Source organism: Lingula anatina, chromosome 9 (genome assembly GCF_051362555.1).
Source record: "Lingula anatina isolate TDL-2025a chromosome 9, LinAna3.0, whole genome shotgun sequence".
In the NCBI taxonomy this organism is placed as follows: domain Eukaryota; kingdom Metazoa; phylum Brachiopoda; class Lingulata; order Lingulida; family Lingulidae; genus Lingula; species Lingula anatina.
The window spans coordinates 13,142,384-13,169,762 of NC_141775.1; the positions used below are offsets into that span (position 1 = coordinate 13,142,384).

At 36.8% G+C, this 27,379-nt stretch overlaps 2 protein-coding genes across 2 annotated transcripts; one reads left to right on the top strand and one right to left on the bottom strand.

The window, feature by feature from the left end:
* Positions 1 to 878: 878 nt before the first annotated feature.
* Positions 879 to 10,072, top strand: LOC147759941 (uncharacterized). The gene is made up of 3 exons (XM_086995946.1): positions 879 to 2,416; positions 8,208 to 8,302; positions 9,038 to 10,072. Exons 1-3 carry the CDS (start codon positions 1,165 to 1,167, stop codon positions 9,641 to 9,643), a joined length of 1,953 nt encoding a protein of 650 aa, XP_086852072.1. The 5' UTR covers positions 879 to 1,164; the 3' UTR covers positions 9,644 to 10,072.
* A 9,827-nt stretch (positions 10,073 to 19,899) lies between these two features.
* On the bottom strand, positions 19,900 to 25,745 carry LOC147759942 (uncharacterized). Its single transcript, XM_086995621.1, has 3 exons — positions 24,268 to 25,745; positions 20,927 to 21,021; positions 19,900 to 20,502 (listed from the first exon to the last, which is right to left on the bottom strand). The coding sequence occupies exons 1-3, from the start codon at positions 25,541 to 25,543 to the stop codon at positions 19,900 to 19,902; spliced, it is 1,974 nt and encodes a 657-aa protein (XP_086851747.1). The 5' UTR covers positions 25,544 to 25,745.
* Between the last annotated feature and the right edge of the window lie 1,634 nt (positions 25,746 to 27,379).

The window sequence follows — 27,379 nt, forward strand, 5'->3', positions numbered from 1 at the left end:
TTTTTTTTTTTTTTTTTTTTTTTTTTTTGCTTTAAAGTTTGCATTTTTGTAATATTCTCTTAAGAGGTTATTACAGAGTATAGTAAGCTATGGAGGACACGTGATGTGATGGCAAGCACAAATTCTAGAATAATGCGTTAACCGCCATTTTCGGTGGTAAAATAGAATTTATTATATTTCTATGAATTGTTTACAATGTATTTATTGTGAAATATGGATATCATACGAACAGTTGTTATTCCTTTAATGAAAACCAATCTTAATCCATCCTTTTGTGCGCGATCGGATGAAAAGCGTGACAAACAACAACGCCATTATCCCGTGGTACCAGGACACGGCATGGGGTCTGCGACCTTACGGAACACGTCGAAGAGATTAAATTGACTATAAATAAATAAATACATAAATAAATTAATTAATTAATAATAACAGGATTATTTTAGAAGAAAGTGCGAGGTCATCCTATTATGTTATGATATAAACAGCATTTTATTTCAATATGTAAAAATATTTTGAATAGACACGAAAAGAGACCAAAATCAAAATGAGACTAAACTTGTAATTTCTATGAGAATAATTCTGTTTCTATAAAGTTTTTATAATCCCTAAAATCTACCATTTGGATACTGTTCAAGTGACATAATATACATACTAATAAACATACTAATTTTGACTTCCCTTGTCTTTTCGTTAAGAGAGCATGGTGAAAAGATAATTAAGGCACCGACTTTGCTAAATCCAGGTTAACAATTACATTTACCTGGAATAACACTGAAACTGTCGATGACCAGCAAGTATTGCATGCAACGATAAATGTTCGTTCAAACAATGTGCTCTTGGGGTGCTGCTTGTCTCACAATAAGACTGCTACAGTTTCCGATTCCATGTTTTGTTCACCACTGACGTACAAAGACAATTTGATATGTGCTATAAGCTATTACTGCGAGCAAAATCCGTAATCTATCTCACTTTCTTGTGTCTTATTTTTGTCTTCTGGTTCGAGAAATGTTATCAATACTTTTGCTTATGCATCTTTTCCATAAACTTCTTAGTACCTGGCTCGACTATTTGATAGCAATCTGGTCGACCTTTAATAAAGTGGAAGCACGTACAGCATGATGAAATAGACTTTGAAACAGCTCGTGTCAGCTGGCAGTTCTTACAATGGATTCTCAAATGCGGAGCATCAAGCAGCAGTATTTTTTATTGTTCCACCTATTTCTTCGAGGAGTCTTAGGCATTGAGACAGTCAGTCCACAGGCACGGATTAGTACAACGGTCACCCAAACCTTCCCCGACGGCGACAACACCACCTCCCTTATCTCTGGTGTACTAGATAGCAGTAATTCAACGGAAGCGGAAGTTTCCTCCCAGGTTGGTGTCCCAAAGAATCCGCCGCTACAATATCAGACTTCTTCAAAAGCAGCCAGTTTCACCGGATCCTATTCTGGTGTAGATGACGGTGATGTGGAAGAACCGGTGACAGAGGCCCCATTGGAGGAAATCTCCTCTGACGGAAGGAACACAACCATATCTCCTTTTCCATTCGACTCGAGAAAGGAACAAGACGACACCATGTCCTCAAATTTCACTACGAGCCCACTAGCCGCTGGTGAATCCACAGTGACACTTTTGAATGGCACTTCACTTCCGTTTAACTTGCCCAGAACATTTTGCACAGGAAAATTCGTAGTTCAGACAGCTGGGTGCTTCTGTGACAACTTTTGCGGTTTGTTCCAAGACTGTTGTTCCAATGACTACTGTAAGAAACGTTCTTCATCGGTGGGAATGCGTTTAAGCTCAAACAACATTGAATGCGTCTTGCAGTCCACCTCGTTTTTTTCTGAACTTAATCCCCAGCATTTCTGGATGGTGACATCATGTCCAGATGAATGGCCACATGATACCGTGCGCAGTAAATGTGAAGGTCCTCGAAATACCAGTGATGTTAATCGCATTGTTCCCGTGTCTGACTTGGCAACAAACCTGACATTTCATAACGAACATTGTGCAATGTGCCACGGTATATCTGATTTCCAACAATGGGGTTTTTACTTCACATGTCAAAAATCCTTATCTTTTGACATCGACAGTTTTTTCAACATTATCGATGAAGACGATTTCATGGAACAGGGAAGATCAAAAGATGGTTGTAGCTTGTTCTTTACCCCTCCAGTCGACATTCCCGGCAGACCGTGCATTCCATCTGATTTCATGCCTATTGTTTCTGTATCGGGTATAGGGATCAGAGCAGTGCAGTGTTACCCAGAACTCGAGGAACTTTGTTGGACAGGACCAATATCCGTCACTCATATTCAGTGGTGGTCGTGGCACTTTTACGCAAGAAATGCCTTTTGTTGGCTTTGCAGATGGCCCAGTAATTTACTGACGCACATTAGAAATTGTACTGTTTCAGGTAAGTTTTATTTCTTTTTGTCTCAGGAGGAAAGTGCAAACGTTCATTGGACGCATTGAACAAGTAAAACAATAGCTACAACACATTCTACAAAAAGTATTTTTAACGTATCAATATTTAAATTAAATTAAAGCACTGCCCTGATTTTGCCTATGTAGAGTTTCGGATCGGAACGGGAAGAGTTATTGCTATTATGAGGTAACTGTTGTCTTCTTATTCCTTCATCAATTCAAAGCATCCGATAGGAATTTGGAAAATGTAAATATTCGATTGATAAACTGTCATCATATGGCAAATACTGGCCTCATCTTGCTACGTATCTATTAACTTGTTTTAAAAGTGTCACTAGCTAACTGCAGTTAAGATTTCATCTGTCATCTGTTATTTTGTTCAATTAGTTGTGTCGCGTGGTCAACGATTGAACAAAGTATTATCTGCTATCATTAAAAAAATTGTTTTAAATTTTATGCATATAATACTGATAGAAAATGAATGAATAAAGGAGGAAGGAATCTTGACAGAAAACCCAGTGACTTATATATTTATAAAGTAAAAGTTACAGCCAAATCAAAATATAATTTTGAAATTCCAGCAACAATTCACATAAAATACTAGTAGCATCATGGCAACATGTGCGCATTAGCCGAAGAAAGGACGAATAAATAAGAGATGTAACAAAGAAAGAAACACGTTTTAAAAACAAATATCGCTTATTATTACACGTAGCCTCACCTTATACGAATCACGTGTACTGAAAAACGAACGGAAATGACAACAGTCTTATCGGGAAATTAGTTGATCTAAAGAAACAAGTCATCTGATTAGCCTCGGCTTAGATGTCCGGTACGCTTAATGAAGCTGCAAAACGATAATTAATTACCCCCCAAAACACGTACAAAATCACACTGGTCTTTTCACCATTTTTGTAAGAGAGTAGTGCACCCTGTGGTTAGAGAGTATTATTTAACTAGATTAAGGGAAGTAATTGGAGCCATCAGTTTCTGATTTTATAGATGGAAGTAAGCTTACCCTTTTCAACATTGGTTGTGTTCACAAAAGACTGTAAATGTTACAGAGAGGAGGGAAATACCAGACAGAGAGAGAGAGAGAGATTGAAGGAGCAAATTACGCAAAAATATTGATACTGGGTAGATTGTTCTCTCGTCCACTTCTTGCATGTTATATGTCGATGAGAGGAGATAGGCCTTTTTTTCAACTTTTGCTCCTAGATAGATAAATAGATATTTTGTTTAAAGGGATAATAACTCTTCGTTTTGGCCAAAAAAATGAAACTTCTTCCATGTTATATGTCGATGAGTGGAGATAGGCCTTATTTAACTGTTGCTCCTAGATAGATAAATAGATATTTTGTTTAAAGGGATAATAACTCTTCGTTTTGGCCAAAAAATGAATTTTCCTGGAGTAAACAACAATTTTCCCATACTTACCATCCATTTTTACATTCAAAGTTAGTCCCTGTTTTTTTTTCTAAAAAGTTTAGTTTTTTGTTAAAATTTCTTTAACAGAATATATTTTATGTCTGTGAGTTATTCACAATGTTTTTATTGTGAAATATAAATCTCATACGAAGAGTTATTATCCCTTTAATCTTTATTTTATAGCCATTTTTACAATACCAACAAGTCAAGCTGTCAAAATATATTTGGGGAGATACTGTACATGTACTGTCAACACGTTTACATATATCGCTAGTGATTTTTTTTTTTTTTTTTTTTTTGTCCTAAAAGCTGTGGCTATCCTTGGACATAATAACGAAATTTCGTAATTTACTCCATGGGCTATCTCATATCTGTTGAAAGGACGAAGTGTCGCTTTGTCTTGAAAACAACCACTTGTCCTAGCGGGCTTGTATCAGTGAGCTATATGAATAAGGTTTATACATGTAGATCCTCACTTGCACTTTCTACGCTTGAATCACTATGATTTTCTTAGCACGATTTAACTCTCCTCTGATATCAGGACCGCACTAAAATAACCACACTGTGCTTTTCAACATATCTGTAACAGACTACTAGTGCACCATGTGGTCAGAGAGTATTATTTAACCATGATTGATAGATAGAGAGACAAGGGAGCTGGGGTGGGTTGAAAGAGCACAATATCAAACAAATTGATACTCTGCAAATTGTTCTCTCCTTCATTTTCTGCACGTGTAATGTTGAGGAGTAGAAATTGGCCTTTTTTCAACTTCTGCTGCCTGATACATGTATCTATCCCACTCTGTCCTTGGATTCGACCTTTGATAAAAAGTATCAAGGTCGATTTTAGCCTTAAATGAATGACCAGGCATTATCACAGTGACCATTTTCCTATGTAAGATCCAATGGAAACATCAACATCAAGTAAGTTAAGTCGGGAAAATCCGTTTAATCTGAGTGCTGACTGAAAAATCCTAGCTTGGAAGGCTTAAAGGATTGAATGCCTTTGTCGGTTGAAAGGACGGCATGTCGCCATGTTTTCACGAAGATCTGGGCGTGTCAATGTTATTAAAAATCACTAGCCCTAGCCTAGCTTGACCCTCTAAGGTTGAATAAATAACACTTTCTTACATATAGCACCCAGGGGCGTTTGCACCTCCTTGCAAGCAAAGTGTAATCATGACTAAGGAAAACGGTGGCAATCAGCACTTTCAGATTGAAGAGATACTAGCAAAGTTATTTGTTTTTCTTTTACACAGATCGTATTTACAGAATGCTGTGAATATTACAAAGGATGAGTGATGGTAACCCTTGGCAAAGTGCCCATCGTCAAAATTTAAAAATAATTTGCTATTATAAAGTTTATGCATATATTTGTTGCGTGAAAAAACATTTTTAAGGCATTATTACTGGGTATATTAAATGAGTTATACGAAGGGGTTGCCAGATATACCTGTTGTATGCAGTCTAATGAATCAGATCAACTTGTTTGACCATATATATTACATCAATGATATTTTCTAATGGAATGTGTCTTGTTGTATAAAAGGGAGTTATATGTTAAATACTTGTGGCGTGTGCACAAGTAAATGGGAAAGCAATTGTATTTTTAAAACTCTATAGAAGAGAGGGAGGGGTGGTGTATTACGGTATTTTCTCACAGAAGCCATCACTGATTTCACTCTACTTGTGTAACTAGGGCAACTTGTTTCAGCATATTTATTCATTTTATGTAACTTTTTTTCCTAGACCCGCATTTGTTGGTCTAAATAATTGTATTGATGGCCAATATACCTTTTGTTAAAGGCTCTATAAAGAATAATAAAAAATGCTGAAAGCAAAAAGCGGTTACAGTACCAAAAATATCATTGGTAAAAGCACTCTAAATAGCTATTTGGAATATTTCCAATAACCATAAAATAAATAACGTATAAATTCACCCAAAATAATGATAAGGTAAATATAAAAACTGAATGAAAATAAAGTATACATCAAAACAGCTGTGGCTAATAATCTGTATGACAGTGAAATTAATCCATCAGTATAGTGGCTAGCTTGCTTTATCTGGTAAACGTCTGGTAATTAATTATAGGCTGGTGGTCTCTTGTTTGGACTATTTACCAAGTCAATAGGTTTTCACTGATCTCCTTGACATCAGAAGTCATTCATAGCATTTTGGCCAAAAAGAAAACAACAGTGCCATAACAAACAGTGCTGTTGTGGAACGTTAAGTAACAAAACTAGGATGTGTGTGATGGAGCCGTTTATTTTACTTTTTATGCTAAATATATGTAAAAGGGGGTATTAACACAATGATCTTAGTTGTACAATATGTTAACCATGCCCATTAGGAGTGTGATGGGTCAAGCCCACCCTTTGTGTAAAGGGTCTCTATATAATGTAGGGGCCACTACAGTGTACGTCTGCTATTATCATAACTAATATAACTTTGAATATCTGAAGAACAACTTACATTTTATCTTTCTTAATTCTAAGAAATAAGAATCGAAAAAATATACTAACTGTATTTAGACTCCATTTCTCATCCATATTTTTCTTTTAACATGCAAAAAATTAAATGAATTTTCTTTTTCTGCTTGCAACTGAAAATATTTTACTAATTCTTACTATTGTTTCCCTTTCAAAGACACGTTTTTTTAGGAGTTGTTCTTTTTGTACAAAAGATACCCTTTGTCTGTCTACCTTTCCTATGTAAGCATGAACAGGTAGCAGCTACCTCATGACAGGAATAAACATGGCTGACGGCCAGCATATGGACTGAAAATGTCCACATAAGTTCTGAGTAGATATCAAGCCCAACCTTACGACAAGCTGATTTTTAAATATATCTCACCTTATATTCATGTCTTTTCAACCATGAATAATAAGCTTGTCTTAATCAGAGGTTCATATAAAAAATGAACATCGTTTATCCTCAAGTCATTGTGAGATTCTTCTTTCAATCAGCACTTCATGTAAGAATAAAGCAATCCAAATATTGATCCCAAGCATTGATTGGCCACTTATTGCCTTTCCTTTTTAAACTGACAGCTTATGTACCCAATTACAAAATTTCACCGATTGTTTTTTCTGCGTACTGATAAATGCCAAAACTTACCCACACAGACCTTGCGGGGAATCAAGATCATTTAAAGATGCATATGAAGGCAATTTTTGCACACAAAAGCCAACCAAATGCCAGCATATAGTTTCAAATAGCATAAGTAAGAGAATAACCAAAAGACATCTGTTAATATTACCCCCAAAATTTTATCTAAACAAGCTTTCTATGACGTAAATGAATGGGACATAAAAGTAGGTCAATTAAGTAGGTTAAATTTCTGACCAAAAATTTAAAGAAGGAGCAGTCTAAAGCGTTTTTATGTCTGATCGAGTGATTTATTCAGTTGATCCCTTGGCATGTCGAATTTATTTGAGTCGTATAAGAAACTAGCAGCAGTGGTTTATATGTGTAAATGGGAATCCACGCTCCACCGAAGTTCGGTTCATCTGTACCTTTGAAAAAAGATTGTATTGTGGACTGAAAAAATCCAGCAATGCGGAGATCAGTGGATAGTATAAAAATGGAGGTAGAGTGGGCTCTACTTAAAATCCACTTTAATGTCACTATGACGTGCCTGAGTGTGTGGCAGTCACAATGCAAGGCTGTGCTTTTTACTTATTAGTATATCATAAGACAGTATGTATTGGTTGTATTAATTTTAAATGTGCTATTACTTTGTGTTGTAATGTGGGTATTGAATAAAACGCTTAAGAAAATCCGCCCCTGACTGCAGGCACAAGATTGATGAATTATAGATCACTTCTTAGGCCTTTCATCTAAATAATAATATTTAGTATTTACTAAATTTTGTGATGAGGTGAAAAATGTCGTGTCGACTGAAGAAAAAACATGCAGTTGGAAACAAAAGCGTCGATGGACTGCTTATATAAAGTCACCTTTATCGATCTAAATAAAAATAGAAAAAAAATTAGAAAAAAAAATAAAAATTTAATCTTTCTTGACTTGAAACAATGCCGTAGATAGTGAATATTAATTCTAGTGGCACGTGTCGGCTTAGATCTCACTCACCTAAATCAATTACCATTTTGCTGCAACGAAGAGCGGCTACCCTTACTGTTTGATATATTGCTGCTCCCTATGACAGAGGAGCACCATGCTTGCGCGAAGACAACGTCGTCATGCGGTTTAAAGGCAGATCTCTAAAGAGAAAAAAAACCCTCTAGTAATGTTTTTCTTTTAAGTTTTCGCTCAAAAAGCAAATGTTTATTTCTGTTATTATTATTATGCAACCTCCTTTATTATTCAGTGTATCTTTTTATCTTTCCAGTATCAAGTCAATCCTTCGATCCGCTAGGTTTTACTGTCCAGATCGACACCTCCGGGGCGCGGTATAAGAAACCATGTGAACGAAGCAGAGACCAGGTAAGTCATTAATTCGAAGAAGCCATGGATATAAAGGTTTTAGAGATACATGTAGAATATCATGTATGTTCTTGTGACTATCTACATTTTTTTCTACAGCTGAATACGGATGTGATAGAGGCATACTCTTAGAGGGCATAGAAATTATTTGTTAACACAAACAATATGGATTACGTTCATGTAAAAAAATACTTTTTGGGGTTTACAAAAAATACCATAGAAAATTTAAAGCTGGTTTCATTTCTATTACACCATTAGAAGCGTCTGCATATTGTTATCATGCAAAATACCCGCCTTGCAGATAATGAAGTACATCAATAGAAAAAAATGTCAAATCCATCCTATCTTACATCATTTTTTAAGATAGACGTCGCCTCTGTCAATGTAGTACACCTTGGACACATTCGCTATTATTAGATTAGAGAGTTTTTTTTTAAATACTGTTTTTAAAAAAAAATATTTATTAAAATACTGACGTTAATTGGGTAAACGTTTGATAGCATTTGGCGGTGTCTTTTTAATTTTAATGAACATTTTTGTGCTCGCTAACTATCACTGTAAAGCATCCGATTTGACGGTGTGTTTACCGATGAGACTTAATTAGTCATGCCGGATATGGAATCTGGACTTGTAAAAGAATCTATATAAAATGATTTATAGTTCTGCCAAAAGTTATAGTTACAAGGAACCTTTTGGAAAATTCTGTATATCTGAGGGGAAACTTTTGCTTTCTAGGCACTTTGCAACGAAGAAGAGGACCAGTGTTTTACTCCAATACGATATCTGGTCAACATTGATTTTAACATCCAAATGGCGCTTATGTCGGAACACGAACAGAAGGCTTCTGCAGCTGAAGGCATTTGTGAGGTGGGCATAGCTTATCTATTCTATGCCAAGATTTACAAAGCTATCGGCAACGGGACATGGCGCTTTATGCCTGACCGGAACACGTGTACACAGATGAGCCGCAATGCAACAAACCAATCACTGGTGGCGATCTCCAACTTTCAGGTCAGATTAACCAAAATGGTACGTGGTTATCGTGAAGGTTCCAAGCTGTTTGCTTCCTACCGTGCAGAGTTCTCCAGGACGCTGAAGGCCAGGAACGAAACGGTCTACTTTAACGCCCAAGAATATCTTGTCATCTTGCTGGATTCGGACGCGGGCCGCTGCCCACTGCCGATGGAGGTGCATGACGGGAAAAATGACACGGCGTCCTCATGTGCCAGGGGTGGTCTGCGTGGTGATGCACTGGTACACGCCGTGTTTGCTATTTTCTCGGGTATTTTAGCTTGTGGGTGTTTGATCTACCGGTTTGACAGGAATGTAGTCTTAGGTTGACTTGCCAACACATTCTACCTCTCTTCTCTGTAACTCTTTTTGGACTAGGGTGGGCCATTTTCACCCACAACCAGGGGAACAAAGAACTTTTGGCATTAGATATATCTATGGACATTGATTATCAGGTTCTGTCCTATATTTTTTTTCGCATAACAACGTCGTTTCCAGGCGGCTTCGTCGGCAGCATACCATGTCCATGATTACATTAGTTAATACAATATTAATAAGCCCCTGGGTCACTGTAGGTATGTCCCCCTTTACAGGGTACTTAGATAATCTTCCCTTAAATTTCCCTTCCCAAAAAAGGAGCAACAAGCGAAGCAAAGCAAAACCAAACATTTTCCACCCCTATGATGTCTATATTGTAGTAAATCTGTACTTGTTCATTGCTTATTTTCCCAATATCAGCATTTTGCTCTTTCCTTGATCTCCCAGCCTGTGTGGTAAACCACCCTATAGCTTAAAGGTACATATGAACCGAGCATCGGTGGAGCGTGTATTCCCAGTGACATATATAAATCGCTCCTGCTAGTTTCTTATACGACTGCCAAGGGATAAACTTAATGAACCATTTGATCAGCCATTTAAGAGCTTTAGACTGCTCCTTTCTTTCAATTTTTGGTCAGAAATTTAACCTACTTTCGTGACCTACTTTTCTGACCCATTGATATACAGCATAGAATGTTAGCAGAGAAATCCATTCAAATATCATTTTTGGGGTAAAAGTAAACAATGCCTGGTCATTCTCTTAGTTATACTACTTGAAACTGTATGCTGGTATTTGGTTGGCTTTTGTCGCAAAAATTGATTTCATATGCATCTTAAATACACCCAAAGACGTCTTTAAATACGCAAGAATTCACCTGTACCGGACTTCATCCGACATGCTTATGTGCAATTAGTATGAAAATGTATGGTCTGGGAGTCGTCTTAGAAAGCATTACATAGGCGATTCACAAAACGCAGTGAATTTGGAAGACATAAAATGGAATAATTAAGAAAATATTTGTAGTTTTTATCATTTTTATTATTTTATTCGTTGCGGCACGCACCCGCTAGAACGCCATTATTTCTGACCCTACTCTCCACGTCCTGCAAAATGTCACTTGATTTTACGCTACATGTAATTCCTCAGAATTAGGAGTTTCTCGGTTGATTCTCATGGATAGTGCTTTCTACCTGACGACTCTTTTAAAATGGCCCGGCGTAACACTGAGTTACCATCAATGAAAAATTGGTACTCTGTTTATATTGGTAGAATTTATTTCTGTGGCCCATAAACATGTTTTATCTTTGCCTATTGGAATACAACATCATATTGATAGTAATTACCATATAGGGAGATGCTCATATACTAACTGTTATGTACAGAAATCTCTGGAGTATCTATTATTATACGGAAAAAATTGTACATGTAATGGAACATTGTATGTATATGTAAAAGTGTGTAGGTGTCAAGGTGTGAAGTAAGATGTCAATTTTCCACATTTAATTATCACCGAGGTTTTGACTTAACCGTGCGATTGTAGAATCGGCGTTTGGTGGAATGACTTGGTGTCGTTTGCACAATTGCTAAATACGTTAACTGAAGCCACTGACACACCTAGCTCATAGCAAAAACGCATGAGAAACAATGCCCATTAGCAGTCAGACTTATGTCGCATACGTCTGGAGTACGCAACCAAACGTTGGTGTCGTCCTCTTCCCCAGAGGATATAAACTTCAAAAACACTTTCGGATGCTGCTTTTATATATTTATCTTAATACTCTGGAAACCGGGTGTTTTTAAACGATCAAAGTTGGGCGTATAATCGATGTTACTATGATGCTCATACGGACCTCTTTACGCTAGGTGTTACAGTGTTTTACATACCTGGGATCCAACGAAAAGAGAAACACTGAACTTGGCAACCTCATATCATCCAAATTTGGCTCCAACTGATGTGAGTGGCCAATCTTTTTCTACAGATATTGTACAGAACTGTGTTGTGCAAGCGTGTTGTAGTCGTCAAAATTTCTATAACAAATTTCATTAAATTTGCTAAAGTGAATATACTGTTATGTGTAACATCATATATTTATAGTAAAATGCAACAGGGGCCTATATAAATCCCACCCCAATATACATGTATCTGTATCTTAGAGAATCATAGCATATAAATATGTCTAAGTAGCAATAGCTAATATTTATCTGTCTTCATTAAGCATGGGCTTTAAGCAAAGAAAAGGATACGAAGTAACAGTAGAGAGAAAGGTGATAATATTACATTACATTCAACTTTGTATAAAGTGCAAGGTAACAGTTCAAAATATTGCTATATATATATATATATATATATATATATATATATATATATATATATATATATATATATGTGTGTGTGTATGTATGTATACATATGGCATTGGGTAATATTTGCTCTGAATGTGCCCATTATTCGTAATTTACTCGTGTTATTTTTTTGTTAAGTGTTTTATTAAATTGAATTTACTGGTTTTTAGTGGCTCATCGGATGAGTTGGCTGAGAGAGAGAGAGAGAGAGAGAGAGATAGGGAGAGAAAGAGAGAGATGAAGAGAGACTGTAAGAGGGAGATAGAGAGAGGGAGTGTGTAAGAGGGAGAGTGAGAGATAGTAAGAAAGAGTAAGAAAGAGAGAGAGGAAGAGAGAGAAAAAGAGAGAGAGAAGGAGAGGAAGAGAGAGAAGAGAGAGAGGAGGAGGAGGAATGTTTACTTCTTTTATGATATAAATATATTCAAGAAAAATATGTTCTAAAATATACTTAACTTTCGTCTCTATGTTTATATTATTTTATAGTGTAAGGAATAATAACTTTTGGCTCATGTCTGACAATAGTCGCATGTGCATACAGCATTTAATTAATTCGTTGAATGGGTAGACGCATGCACCCATATAGAAGCAATGTTGGACGCATGGTCAGTAAGGGTCAGGTGGTCAGTAAAGTAGGGTTGCTGTCTGTTGACCAGAGGTCACGGGATCGATCCAGGCCCCATGTGTAATAAATCACTGAATTGTGAATAAATCACGAGCTGTAAGAGCTGTTGTGTTTTTCTTTAAACCGAAGTGACAGAGAATCTGGCAGTCAAAACTGCGATTGCAAAGGATGGAAGGCTGTGGCAAGAACTGACATGCAATTACAAAAAAGCATCAGTTTACAGCAATAATGAGGCACGTGTTTCCATATATTTCAAAAGTAGAACAGATCTGTATCTTCATCCCACGGAATTAATCGCTGGATAAGCTTTCCTGATGATTTGATGGCTTCTTTCTCCGGTTCTTAATCTTCTTAGTGTTTTCAAAGCAAAGTGCAGACTGTATCAGGTAGTCTACATAAATGACAAATAAAATCTATATACGTTATCCACATCTTGTAAGTTAGTGTTAAATGTATCTTTACTTGCTGTCGCTCCTTAGAAAATGCACTTCAAGACGATCGTCTAACCCAGTAATTAATGCCCGTTGATCAAGATAAATATCATTAATCAATGCCACTTATAAAATGCAGTATCAGCAAAATTGGGTATCCGGTGAAAATGTCGATGCATACTATAAAATTAATAAAGTTATGAAAGGTAATTGTAAACTAAAACAACAACTTTTAGTTAAAGAGAATAATACTGGTGGATGAAAACAGTAGAACACGTTTTTTTCTTATAATCTAAAAGATTAGCTTTGTCTTTTAAAAAGTAAATATATATATATACTCTGTAAATTGTTGAACAAAATATCAGCAGCATGCCGGGCTGCAAATATACATATACAGTGAATTTCGATTGTTTTTAACGTTTTTCGAGATATCAAACCTTAAATCAGATGTTATCTTCTTACCCAATTCACAACTGACATTATTACGCTTAATATTAACAATTTTGGGGATATAATTCATCCTGTACTATTAAGAAAGACGTAGGTTATGTTACTTGTAATAAATAGCTGACGTTCCCTACACAGAAGACCGTTAGCAGTCCCGAAAATGTGCTGAATACGTTGTTCTCTAATATAACTCCTCCGATTAAAGGGCCCATAAACTTCAGAATGAAAAAACATGGAATTTCGTGATCTTTCAACAAAAACGGAAACCTTGTACCCAACAAAATATTTAAAAAGACTTTGAAATAACATTAACAAAGAATTGTCCTGTTTACAGTGAATTCAGGAGAAAGACTCTTATGTCTTTTAAAATCCAACATCTTCTTATTAAATCCAAACGAGATACTTCCATTTTGAAATGTTAAAAAAACTATTATTAAATAGATGGTATTGCTGGATAGTCAACGCCATCGACATCACAGAACTGCACACCTGATATAAATAAATATCTGAAACTGGACTGACACATAAATAAATAAATAAATAAATAAATAAATAAATAAATAAATAAATAAATAAATAAACTCATCCTAAGCCAATATCAGTCTCATATATTGCCTCTATATTTCCATATGTCGTCCTATCATCTGGAAGACCTGATGATCTGCAATAACAGTGGTAAAATGACACTAACACAATGATACGCTCGGATCTCTGACATGCATGGATCTCAACTAATGCATCGGTGCGTGTTCATCTCAACAAGCGAAAATGATACGCGTGGAACTCAAATTATGCAATGATGATGATGCCCTCTCACTTACACAAAACGAACCAATTCTAGTTTCAGAATTCGTAAAGGCCTTTCGACCTTCCGAAGTTTATCTTTTATCTTGTAAATATTTATTTAAAAAATGTGTTGCATATTTTGCAATATGTAGGTAATAGGTGAAATGATATAGCGCTGTATAAAAACTAACATGGCATTTTATATGCGGTCTGCCATAACTGCCACCTCAGTACATGTTTGCTCAGTTGCCTATGGTACAGGTTCCTAAGTAAAGGCTCCAGGACGACCTTGAATACCATATAGTATAATGTCCCATTACCTGGACTACCATGTTTGATTACGCATTAAGGGTTTATACAGGGGTAGAAATGTGCAGTGAGTTATATGGTTCTCTATAGCCTGAAATAAACACCTATTATACTTGCAGATATGAGGTAAAGAAATTATCATTTAACAACAAAAAACCCGCTGCTTCAAAATAATTATCCAATTCCAATCCAAAAAGGAGCCTCGTTTTGGCTTCCAGCGAATGTTACATTCATGTCATCGTGCCTAAACGAGTTAAACGTACCTTACGGGTATATATTTATTGGTGTATGTGTGTGTGCGAATGTGTGTGAGTGATTGTATTACAGAATAAACATATGAATTGTTTTCTGCTTTACTGCAGAAAAACATAAAACCCTCACCAGCAAATGCAGACATTGTAGAAAATGCATGGGCAGACCAAACGGCATGAACGTAGCTACCCGGTATGTATGCAACGTCTTTATTTTGAACGGTCATTCTATGTCGGAGATTGTCTCCGGTTTGTCCTATATACTGTAGTTCTCATCGCATCCACTGCAAGTTAATACAAATTTGAGCTTGTGCAGGTGAATGGGTGTTTAATTCTAAATGTAAGTCCATTTTTAAATGTTAGGTGGCTCCACCCTTTAATAAGTGGACAGGTGCCGCACCTGGGTACCTTACATTTCTGTACTCGAATTGTTTTCAAATTTTGCTTTTGTTAAAATTTGCTTAAGTGATGGACTTTGTTTCTTTCTCTTTATAATCTGCATTTCAGTTAGTATCTCATTCATTTTGTCATCTTGTTTTACCAAAGGTAAGTTTCCAGTTATGACATTGTGTACTTCCGGATTTTTTGGATTATATATATATATATATATATTTCCCTTGTATATATACAACACTGGTCAAAACGGTTATCCCACCTCCACTATCATGTGTTTTTATTTATAAATGATCACATCACAGGTGATAATTGTTATAAATAGTGATTTTCATACCGGATACCATAACTAACATGATTAGTGGTACAGAAAAAACAAATTAGCGTGAAGATATTAATATTTAATACCATTTATTAATATTTATTACATGTACCCCCTCAAATCCGACGCTTCACGTTGATTTTCACAGAGGTAAAGAAATGTCCATAAGATGAAAAAGAGAGCACCAAATGTCACCAATTTTACACACATTTAGCATTAGAGTGTGCTCGTTAAAGGTTAAGTGTCTAATAGCGTTTGTGTCTACCGCGTACTGTAATTATCTCCTGTAGGCGGCGCGGCCTGGCTTCAACAAGGGTAACAATTCTGTTTTCTTTGATATTGTCCCATTCTTTCTAAAGACATTGAAGGAGTTGGTACAGATTATTACACTCCAATTCATGTCACAGCTGCTTAGTAGGGTTAATAACAGGGTTCAAAGATGGTTGCTTCATCCTCTGAACATTGGGTTTCTGCAACAAATCACTCCATAGACAAGAGCGGTGTGCAATTGCACTTCCCTGATGACGCCTGCAGTATCCCTGAAATAACATCTTGCAAATGGAGTGAGATATTTGTTAAGAATGTTTCAGTGAATTGCTTCAACAATGTTCTAACAATGTACTAAAACCATGGGCTTGGAATGCTCTCCAAACGTGTCCTGACCTGACACCTTACGCGATATTATCCCGCACACACCTACAAAAAAGCATTCTGCAGCATGTCTACACGTCGTCCCTGCAAGGGCACTGTAACTCTCGGCTCCATTCGACCGGACACGTGCGGAGGAGTGTGAGAGGCGGAGAGAAAAGATTAAACGGTTTTCTTTTCATAAAGGGTCTGGCATATTTGATCCTTGGACTAGTTGATACTCGTATCTTCTATTATGAAGAGCCCCTCTCTCTCTCTCAGTTCATTTACCCAATGGTCCATTTAAAACCGGTTGATCGAAAAAAATATATATAGCACAATTCCGATTGTTCTTCGAAGAATAGGGCGCATTTAGAAGAAATATGACACATGGTGAAAGTAGTTAGAAATGGACACCAGGTTTACTAACGGCGTGAGGAGTGCAAGCGCACTATTACCTATCAGATGAGACGCGACTGAAAATCAAAACAGACAACATAAGTTTTTCAAAAACAAAGAAAATGATGTAGAACAGTTTCATTAGCTATGTTATTTTGATAGACTTGTGATGATTCTTTTGTCTATAGCTATTTATATTTGTCTGATCTTACCATCCAATATTTCGTGTGCCTCATAAAAATACAGATTAGAGATATTGGTACTTAAAAACTCATATGTTTTGACATCAGGCCCCAGTTTCCCCAAAAAATAAAAAAACTGTTCCCTGGCTTAGTTGACTTGGATTTCCACGAGAGTGCGCATGTGACCATGTAACATTGGTAATTAAGTTCTTAGCCAGGGAACCTGACTTAATTTTTTTTTTTTTTTTTTTTTTTTTTTTTGTGAAACCGGGGCCAGGTTCTAAACTGTGCAAGTGTTGGGGTTCGTGCCCTAATGCATTTGAAGTGCCTTGTTTATCAATTACATTTTACTACAAAAACATGCTGTTGCAGATTTAACTGCAAAATATTAAAATATTCTTCCCTTAAGCAAACTTTGGGAAACTATGCCGAACACCATGCAGGCATGAACAACACAGTTCTAGCTCTGCACAATATCTTCCCCTTCCAGAGTTTAGAAAAAGGTTTGTCACTCACATCTGTCGGTGCCATAATTGGACCATATAAGCGCGAAAAATTCTACAGTAAAGTGTCGCTGTTACATTTATTACTTTTCATAGGACATAGCTAATCTTTTAGATTATAAGAACAGTTAACGTGTTTTACACTGTTTTCATTCGTCAAAAACATTCTCTTTTAACTAAAATTTGCTTATTTTAGTTTACATCTACCTTTCATAACATTATTAATTCTATATTATGCATCGATATTTTCACCGGATACCCAATTTTGTTAATACTGCATTTAATGAGTGACATTGGATTAATGAATATTTATCTTGAACAACGTTTCTGTTGGGTTAGACGATTGTGGTGAAATGCTATCTCTAAGGAGTGACAGCAAGTTGAGATACATCTAACACTGCAACATAAGAGTGGATTAGGTATGAAGATTTTATCCGTCTTTCTGTAGGCTATCTGATGCATTCTGTACCTTTCTTCGAAAACACTAAGAAGATTAGGAACACCGGAGAAATAAACCATCAAATTATCAGGAGAGCTTATCCAGCGATTATTACCTTGTGTGATAAAGATAAAGATCTGCTCTTCTTTGGAAGACAACTTATGGAGAAATATAAGCTGCGGTAACACGTACTTCTCATATTGTTGCTGTAAGCTGAGTTTTTTTTTTTTTTTTTTTTTTTGGTAATTGCATGACAATTCAAGTATAGCCTTTCATCCTTTGGGATCACAGTTTTCATTACCCGATCATCTGTCATTTTGGTTTAAAGAAAAACATAACAACTAGTGATGCAACTTCAATAATTTATTACACACGGTAACATGCTGACATCCAGCGGGAATTGCCTCATGGGGCCTGGACCGACCCCGTGACCTCCGGTCAACAAACAGTAACCCTACTTTACTGACCAACCCACTGGACCCTGCGTCCGACATAACTTGTATATACGTCTTCCAAACGAATTAATCAAATGCTTTATGCACAAACGACTATGGTCAGACCTGAGCTTAAAGTTATTATTCCTTACAATATACAAGAATATAAAAAAAGTTAAGTATATTTTAGAACATGTTTGTCTTGAATATATTTACATTACAAAAGAAGTGAACAGTCCTCCTCCTCCTCCTCTCTTTTACTATCTCTCTCTTATTCTCTCTCTCTCTCTCTCTCTCTCTCTCTTATTCTCTGTCTCTCTGTCTTTTTCTCTCTTTTCCTCTCTCTCTCTCTCTCCCCCCTCTCTGCCTCTCTTGCTTTCTCTCTCTCTTTCGCTCTTTCTCTCCCTACCTTTCTCTTGATCTTTCTATCTCTTTCTCTCTATCTCTGCCTCCTCTCTCTCTCTCTCTGTCTCCTCTCTTTATCTGTCAGTCAACTCCAAAACCAATAACTTGAATTCAATAAAATTCTTAACAAAAATAACAAAATCCCGAGTAAACTACGAATAATAGGGCGCATTGAGAGCAAATATTACCCGAGACGAAGCAATATGATATTGATACATGTATATGCCAGTATAAAAAGAAATAAGTGTGCCAGTACCTTTAGTCAGCTTATCCTAGCAACTGTGCAAACGGCACCAAGTTATATCCCAAAACACCTATTCTACAATCGCGCGGTTAAATCAAAACCCTCGGCGATCATTTCATGCGAAAAAAATTGACATCTTGCTTCACACCTTGACACCTAAACACTTTTACATATACGTACAATGTAAAATGACATGTACAATTATTTCCGTCTAATAATAGATACTCCAGGTATCTCTATAGATAATAGTTAATACAACTCCATATTTTATAATTTCTATCATTTTGATGTTGTTTCCAATAGGCAAAGATAAAAAATTTATGGACCACAAAAATGACTTATAGCAATATAAACAAATTACCAATTTCTAATGGTAACTCAGTGTTACGCTCGACCCCTTTAAAAGAGTCATCAGGTAGAAAGTATTATCCATGCGAATCAACCGAGAAGCTCCTAATTCTGAGGAATTACACCAAGCATAAAATCAAGTGGCATTTTGCAGAACGTGGAGGAGAGACGGGTCAGAAATAATGGCGTTCTAGCGGGTGCGTGCCGCAACAAATAAAATGATAAAAGCTGACAAAAGTTACATGTATCTACGAAAATTTGTTATTTTTTTATATATATAGTTCGCGTGTGCCGAATTCACCGTGTTTTGTGTATCGCCTATGTAATGTTTTCTAAGACGACCATACATTTTCATGCTGATTGCAAAAAGCATATCGGATTAGGTCCAGGTATGATATGCTGCCTACCAGACAGACTGGAAACGACGTTGTTGTGCAAAAGAAAAAATATTATAGAACATGAACTGATACTCAATAGATATATCTAGTGACAAAAGCTCTTTGTTCCCCTTACTTGTGTACGAGCTCATTGTGTATAGTGAAAATGGCCCACCCTAGCCTGTAGCCAGCAATTTCAAAAGGGGGGTTATTTTTCTGAAAAAGTGGACCTTTTTCCATAAAAATTTCATGTACCTAGATCAAATTTTATCCAGAGTGGACCTTTTCCCAGAAAAAGGGGTGGTTCTTTCGAACCCCCGAACCCCCCTGGCTACGGGCCTGCAAGGGGACTAGAATACGTTCGCAAGTCTACCTAAGACTATATTCCTATCAAACCGGCATGTTTTAGATCAAACACCCGCAAGCTAAAATACCCGAGAAAATAGCAAACACCGCGTGTACCAGTGCATCACCACGCAGACCAGCCCTGGCACTTGAGGACACAGTGCCATTTTTCCCGTCATGCACCTCTATCGGCGGTTTTGGTTGTGTCGCGTCGACATCCACAGGGCAGCGGCCCGCGTCCCAATCCAGTAAGGTGACCAAATATGTTCTGCCGTTTAAGGTGACCGTCTCTCTTCTAGCCTTCAGCGTCTTAGAGAACTCTGCCCGGTAGGAAGCAAACAGCTTGGTACCTTCACGATAACCACGTACCATTTTGGTTAATCTGACCTGGAAGTAGAAGACTGCCACAAGTGATGGGTTTGCTGCATTGCGGCTCATCTGTGTACACGTGTTTCGGTCAGCCATAAAGCGCCATGTCCCGTTTCCGACAGCTTTGATAACATTGGTAGAGAATAGATAAGCTATGTCCACGTCACAAATGCCTTCAGCTGCAGAAGCCTTCTGTTCGCGTTCCGACATAAGCGCGACTGGGATGGTAAAATCAGCGTTGACCATATACCGTATAGGAGTAAGACACTGGTCTTTTTCTTCGTTGCAAAGTGCCTGGAAAGCAAGCGTTTCACCTCAAATATACACAATTTAAAAATCAAGTCTACATTAAAAAAGATATAAGTTGTTTATAGGATGAAATTGACATTTTTATTATTGATGTATAATTATTTCACTATATTGCCAGGCAGGGATTACATGATTGCTATCTGCAGCCGCGTCTTATGATGTTAAAAAAAATAACCAGCTATAAATTTTCTACATATGGCACCTAGTTTACTCTAAAACCTAAATAGAATTTCTATGCGTACGTGACCATATTGCTTGTGTTACATAATAATTTTTTATGCACTCCAGGAGTATGCTTCTGTCTCATCTGTGTTCTGCTGGACAGAAAATGCAGATTGTCATAAGAACATAACAGAAATCCTATCTCTAAAACCTTTATCTCTATGGCTTCTTCAAATTAACGGCTTACCTGGTCTCTGCTTCGTTCACATGGTTTCTCATATCGCGCCCCAGAGGTGTCGATCTGGACAGTATAACCTGGTGGATCGAAGGATTGACTTGATACTGGAAAGATAAAAAGATACACTGAGTATAATACGGGGGTTGTTAACGGAAAGTTGAATAATTATTATTATTATTATTATTATTATTATTATTATTATATGCATTTGCCTTTTGAGTGAGGCAAATAATTCTAAAGCAAAATCTATTACTATGGGTTTTCTTTCTTCTCTGTAGAGATCTCCACCCCCCACCAGTCAACAATCAACTTCCATTTTTTTTCAGCCCACAAAACAATGTATTTTTGAATGATCTTGATTCCCCGCAAGATCTCTGTGGGTAGGTTTTAGCATTTATCAGTACACAGAAAACAATCAGCAAAAGTCACATATATTTTTGCGAAGGATACCTCAGCGTATAGTATTTTCGCTTAAACTTTGTAATATTCACAGCATTCTGAAAAGACGATCTGTGTAAAAGAAAAACAGATAAATTTGCTAGTATCTCTTGAATCTGAAAGTGCTGATTGCCACCGTTTTCCTTAGTCATGATTAACAGTGCTTGCAAGGAGGTGCAAACGCCAACCCCCCCCCCCCCCCCCCCCCCCCCCCCCCCCGGGTGCAATATTTAAGAAAATATTATTTATTCAACCGTAGAAGGTACAAGCTAGGCTATGGCAAGTGTTTGTTTTGAATACCAACGACAGGCCGAGCTCATCGTGAACACATGGCGACATACTGTCCTTTCAACCGACAGAGGCGTTCAAATTACAGTTCTAGACCATTATTATCCTTAAATCCTTCCAAGCCAGGCTTTTTCCGCCAACACTCATATTAACGAATTTTCTCGACTTAACAACCTTTAATCTTCCTTTTATGACCCTCGCCATAACTCTGTACTGGTACCAATTTTGGAAAATCCAAACACCATAATACTAGCTTAAAGGTGCACTCCATGGGTTAACAATTCTCCACCCAAAAAAATGCTTATTTTCACATCCACATCTTATAAAACCTTACGTACGCCTTAAAATGATTTAAGCCCTAAAATATATTTGAAGCGTACCTAATGTTGATATATCCATTGGATCTTATAAGGAGATGGACACTGTTATAATGACTGGCCAGTCATTTAAGCCTAAAATTAACCTTGATCAAATCAATCTTCGAATCCAAGTGCAGAAAGGGATAGATACATGTATCTACAGTAGTAGCAAAAAGTTGAAAAATGCCTTTTTAAGCAATATTATTTTTAAATTCTTGTAAGAATACTTTTTACGAATAGTTTTTCTTAGTTCATAGTTTTAATTTTCACTTCTTAACCATTTCATATATCTATTTTTTATCATTTTTCCTTTTTATCATTTATCATTTTTTTTTCTATTATAATTTTCCTTCTATTCATCTTAGGACCATTAGTAATTTTTTCCCTTTAAATTATGAATTTTTATAAATTCTGTGAAGTCTATTGAACATACGCTGGATTTTAGACTATAAATAAATATTATTATTATTATTATTATTATTATTATTATTATTATTATTATTACTCAAGCCGTTGAAATACATTGTATGCACTAACCAGGATAAAGAAGAAAGTCTAGCCCAATTAGACCTTGCGGATAATTAACTGAAGATGTGTCTCATAAAACGTGGGTCGTTCAGCACTGCGAAAAGCGGCACATGGTTAATGATTATCTATGAAAATGTATAGTTTTTTCTTAAAATATTGAGAAAATTGAACCTATTAAAATTGAGCTCTGCACAACACTCATCTGAGAAAGAGGAAGCCCAGGATTAAGGGTACTGATTGACCAGAAATCAGTTTACTTCTTGGATTACAGAGAACAGGGACGAGGGCATGGGTTATAAATTATATAATTCATACGTTAATAATGGTAATTGGGGGAGGCCTCTGTTTTTCATTCTTATGTTAGTTCCTTCCCGCCGGCCTCACATTAACAGGTCTCAAACAGACCCAAAGACGTGCTTCTTTAGAACAAGGAACTTTCTGACAAGACTATTTTCATTTTTTTTTTTCATTTTTCAGTACATGTGATTTGTATAAAGTGGGGCTACGTCTAATAAGCTTGTTTACGATATCGATATTTATTTCTTTGTTACTATTTTAATTGCTTCGTCCTTTCTTCGGCTACTACGGACATGTTGCGATGATGCTACTGATATTTTATGTAAATTGCTACTGGAATTTCAACAAATCTATTTCGTTTGACTGTAACTTTTACTTTATGAAAATACAAGTCGCTGGGTTTTCTGCCAAGTTTCTTTCCTCCTTTATTTATTCATTTTCTATTAATACTATTTACACAAAATTTAAAACAGTTCTTTTTGAAATAAAAAGAGACAGAGTGAATTGTTGGCAATGTTCAAACAAATAATACACTGTACTTTTTTCAATAGTTGACCACGCGACACAGCAAATTAAAAGAAATAACAGATGACACAGATTTAACCTGCAGTTAGTGAGAAGCACTAATAACATAATTCCCTGCGCGTGCCAAGGTGGTAAACAAAATGACAGTTCGCCGCAGAGAACATTTTGTTTACATAAGTAATCGAAGGGGGCGTGCCTACTAAGTCCATCGGGGAATAAGACCAGTCACCATATTTCGTTTAAAATCTCTAAGAGGCCATTCCCAGAGATTTAGATCGATCTTACTAGAGCTTGTAGTAGGCGGGACGGACATTTAAGCCAGATTATCTGACAGTAATCTAGTGAGACTCCAAACGGGGATAAATCGATCTGAAATCTATGGAAATGCGCCCTAAGCGACCCTGGTCACACTGGTCTATTACATATTTTAACGTTGGAATTAGAGTGTAATCTTCGAATGGTGCACGGAATATATAAATAGACGTAATTATGACCCAATCAAAACAAAAGCAACTCTGTACATCCTACCAAAAACGTTTAATTGACAAAATCAAGAAATATTGTTGAAATATTTTAACAGAGGAAAATAGATGCGTAGCAAAAGGAAAGCAGTAACTGCCATATGATGACAGTTTATCAACCAGATAGTTACATTTCCCTAATTCCTATCAGAAGATTTGGATTGAAGAAGGGAGAAGAATACAACAATCACCTTATAATACAATTTGTCCTTACCAATTCATATCCGAAACTTTACATCGACAAAATCAAGAACAGTGTTATAATATTGTTTAAATATTGAAATGTTAAAAATACTTTTGTAGAATATGTTGTAGCTATTGTTTACATATTTGATGTATACAATGTAAGTTTAAGTTTGCACCTTTCTTCTGAGACAAAAAGATATAAACTTACCAGAAACTGTACAATTTCTTATATGCGTCAGAAGATGCTTGGGCGAAATACAAAGCCAACAAAAGGCATTTCTTGCATAATAGCGCCGCGACCACCACTGAACATAAGTGACGGAAATTGGTCCTGTCCAACAAAGTTCCTTGAGCTCTGGGTGGGCGTCTCTGCGACTACACTGCAATGCAGTGATGCCTCGGCCCCATGTTGCAACAATTGGCATGAGATCAGATGGAATACACGGTCTGCCGGGCATGTCGACTGGAGGGCGAAAGAAAAAACTACAACCATCGGTTGATCTTGCCTGTTCCACAAAATCGTCTCCATCTATAATGTTGAAAAAACTGTCAATGCCAAAAGATAAGGATCCGGGACATGTGAAGTAAAAACCCCATTGTTGCACATCAGATATACCGTGGCACATTGCACAGTGTTCGTTATGAAATGTCAAATTTGTTGCCAAGTCAGACACAGGAACAATGCGGTCAACATCACTGGTATTTCGCGGACTTTCACATTTAGTACGAACGGTATCATTGGGCCATTCATCTGGGCATGATGTCACCATCCAGAAATGTTGGGGATTAAGACCAGAAAAATGCAAGCTGGACTGCTTGATGCATGCAATGTTGTTTGAGCTTAAATGCATGCCCACCGATGAAGAACGTTTCTTACAGTAGTCAGTGGCACAACAGTCTTGGAACAAACCGCAAAAGATGTCACAGAAGCACTCACCTGCCTGAACTACAGTGCTCCCTAAGCAAAATGTTCTCGGCAAGTTAAGAGGAAGTGAAGTGCCATCCCGAAGTGTCACTGTGTACTCACCAGGCGGAAGTGAGCTCCTAGTGAAATTTGAAGTCGTAGAGTCGTTTTGTTCCCTTCTCGCGTCTAACGGAAAAGGAGCCTTTGTCTCGTTCCGAGGTGAGCTCCTTCCGTCAGCGGAGACTTCTTTCAATGGGGCCTCTGTCACTGGTGCTTCCACATCACTGTTATCTACACCAGAATAGGATCCGGTGAAACTGGCTGCTGTTGAAGAAGTCTGATATTGTAGCGGCGGGTTGTCTGGGACATCAACGTGGGAGGAAATTTCTGCTTCCGTTGAATAACGACTATCTAAACCAGAGCTAAGTGAGGTGGTATCATCGTGGTCGGGAAAGGTTTGGGTGTTCGTTACGCTGAACCATGTCTGTGGGCTGACTGTCTCCATGCCTAAGACTCCTCGAAGAAACAGATGCAGCAATAAAAAATGCCGCTGCTTGTTGCTCCGCATTTGCAAATCCATTGCAAGAACTGCCAGCTGCCGCTGAGTGTTTCAAATCCTTTTTCAGCACGTTATGCGTCTGCTTTTATAGAAGTCGCCCGGCATATTATTAAAAAGTCTCGCCGGGCGGGCGCTAAGAAGTTAATGGAAAAATTGCATCATCAAGAGTACTGATGACGTTTTTCGAACGTAAAGACAAAAAATAAGACTCAAGAGAGTATGACAGATTACAGAATAAGCTATATCTAATTGCACAAAACAAACTTTTTACGTCAGCCGAAATTGGTGGCGAACAAACATGGAATCGTAAAACGTATCTGACTTACTGTTAGACAAGGAGCACGTCAAGAGCACATTGTCTGAATGAAAATGTTGATGGTTGCATGCAATACATTCTGGTCATCGATATTTTCAATGTAATGCCGGGTAAATGCAATTCTTAACGTAGATTTAGCAAAGTTGGTGCATTAATTATCTATTCACATTGCTCTCATCGAAATGACAAGAGGATTAAAATTAGGATTAAAATTAAGATGTCACTTGAACGGAATCCAAAGGTTAAATTATAGGGATTATTAAACTTTAATAGAAACGGAATTATTCTCACAAAAATTGCAAGTTAAGTTTTATTTTGATTTTTACCGGTTTTATCGTGAGTGTTCATATACAATACTAAGTATAGCTACACACACTGGACAACAGAAGTGTCACCCCCTGAATCAGAGTAATCAAAGGTATAATGTCTGGTCTACTTATAATGTGATTAATGAGTATAAAACCGCTGTACCATGGAATTGTATTGTTGGTCTTTTTGTGAAATTTGATGTTAATAAAATTATACAAGAAGCACATAATTCCATAGACATTTATCTCCCCCAAAGTACTGGTTCAGTAGGGGTGACACAATTGTCCAGTGTGTGTAAATATTAAAATGAAAATGCAGTTCACACCATAACATCATAGAATGACCTCATACTTCTAGTTAAAATAAAAACAGCTCTCACGAGCCCAAGATCTCTCATTACATCAGGATCTTTTATGCACAGTCTTCTGCTTACCTGAATGCGTTTCATTTCATTTGTTTGTTTATCACTTTGTTTTTGTTTGTTTGTTTTTTCATTTATTTTATTTAATAAATTTGGTTTATGAATGCAATGCCTAGACACGTGATATGCATTTTGCATTCATTATATATTATAAATTTGTGTTTTATCAATGCCCTATTTATTTCAGTAACCTAGGATAGGAGCCCGGGTGTGCTGGGCTGTGAGTCTCATATAACCTGGGGTCAGCTCTTTAATGTTTAAGTACTTCCTAAAAAATATAATTAAATGAAATAAAACAAAAACGGACCGGTATCAAACGAAAACTTTATGGTAAAGCAACTGAAAAAAGGCGTTAGGCTCTGATGTTCCAACGGCATTTCTAAGGCGTGGGTGGTCGTAAAAATATAAACCATTTCTAAAGCCCCCTTTACACTGGACGGCGTCCTTTCTACGTCCAGCAGTACGGCCCCGTTTGAGAGTGAAAAAATAATAATACTTTACGTGCCGACAACTGGCCGATCACTGAGCATTCATTCTGATTCCAAATCAATGCTCGTGCCTCCTTATTACGACCATAGCGATGCCAAACTAATAATTAGAATTTTTGTTCCTTTTGAGAGATTTAAGAGCAAATCATTAAGAAAATTCAATTTTTCACTTTTAAATATGTGCATGTGCAATGCTTATTTGGCCTTAAAAATACTACGAAACTTCGCCTTCCTAGGATTATTATTTTATTTGTCAGAAGCATATACTGGTACATATTCGGTAATTCTATTTCCGGTTACTATTTTCAACGGTTACAAAAGTA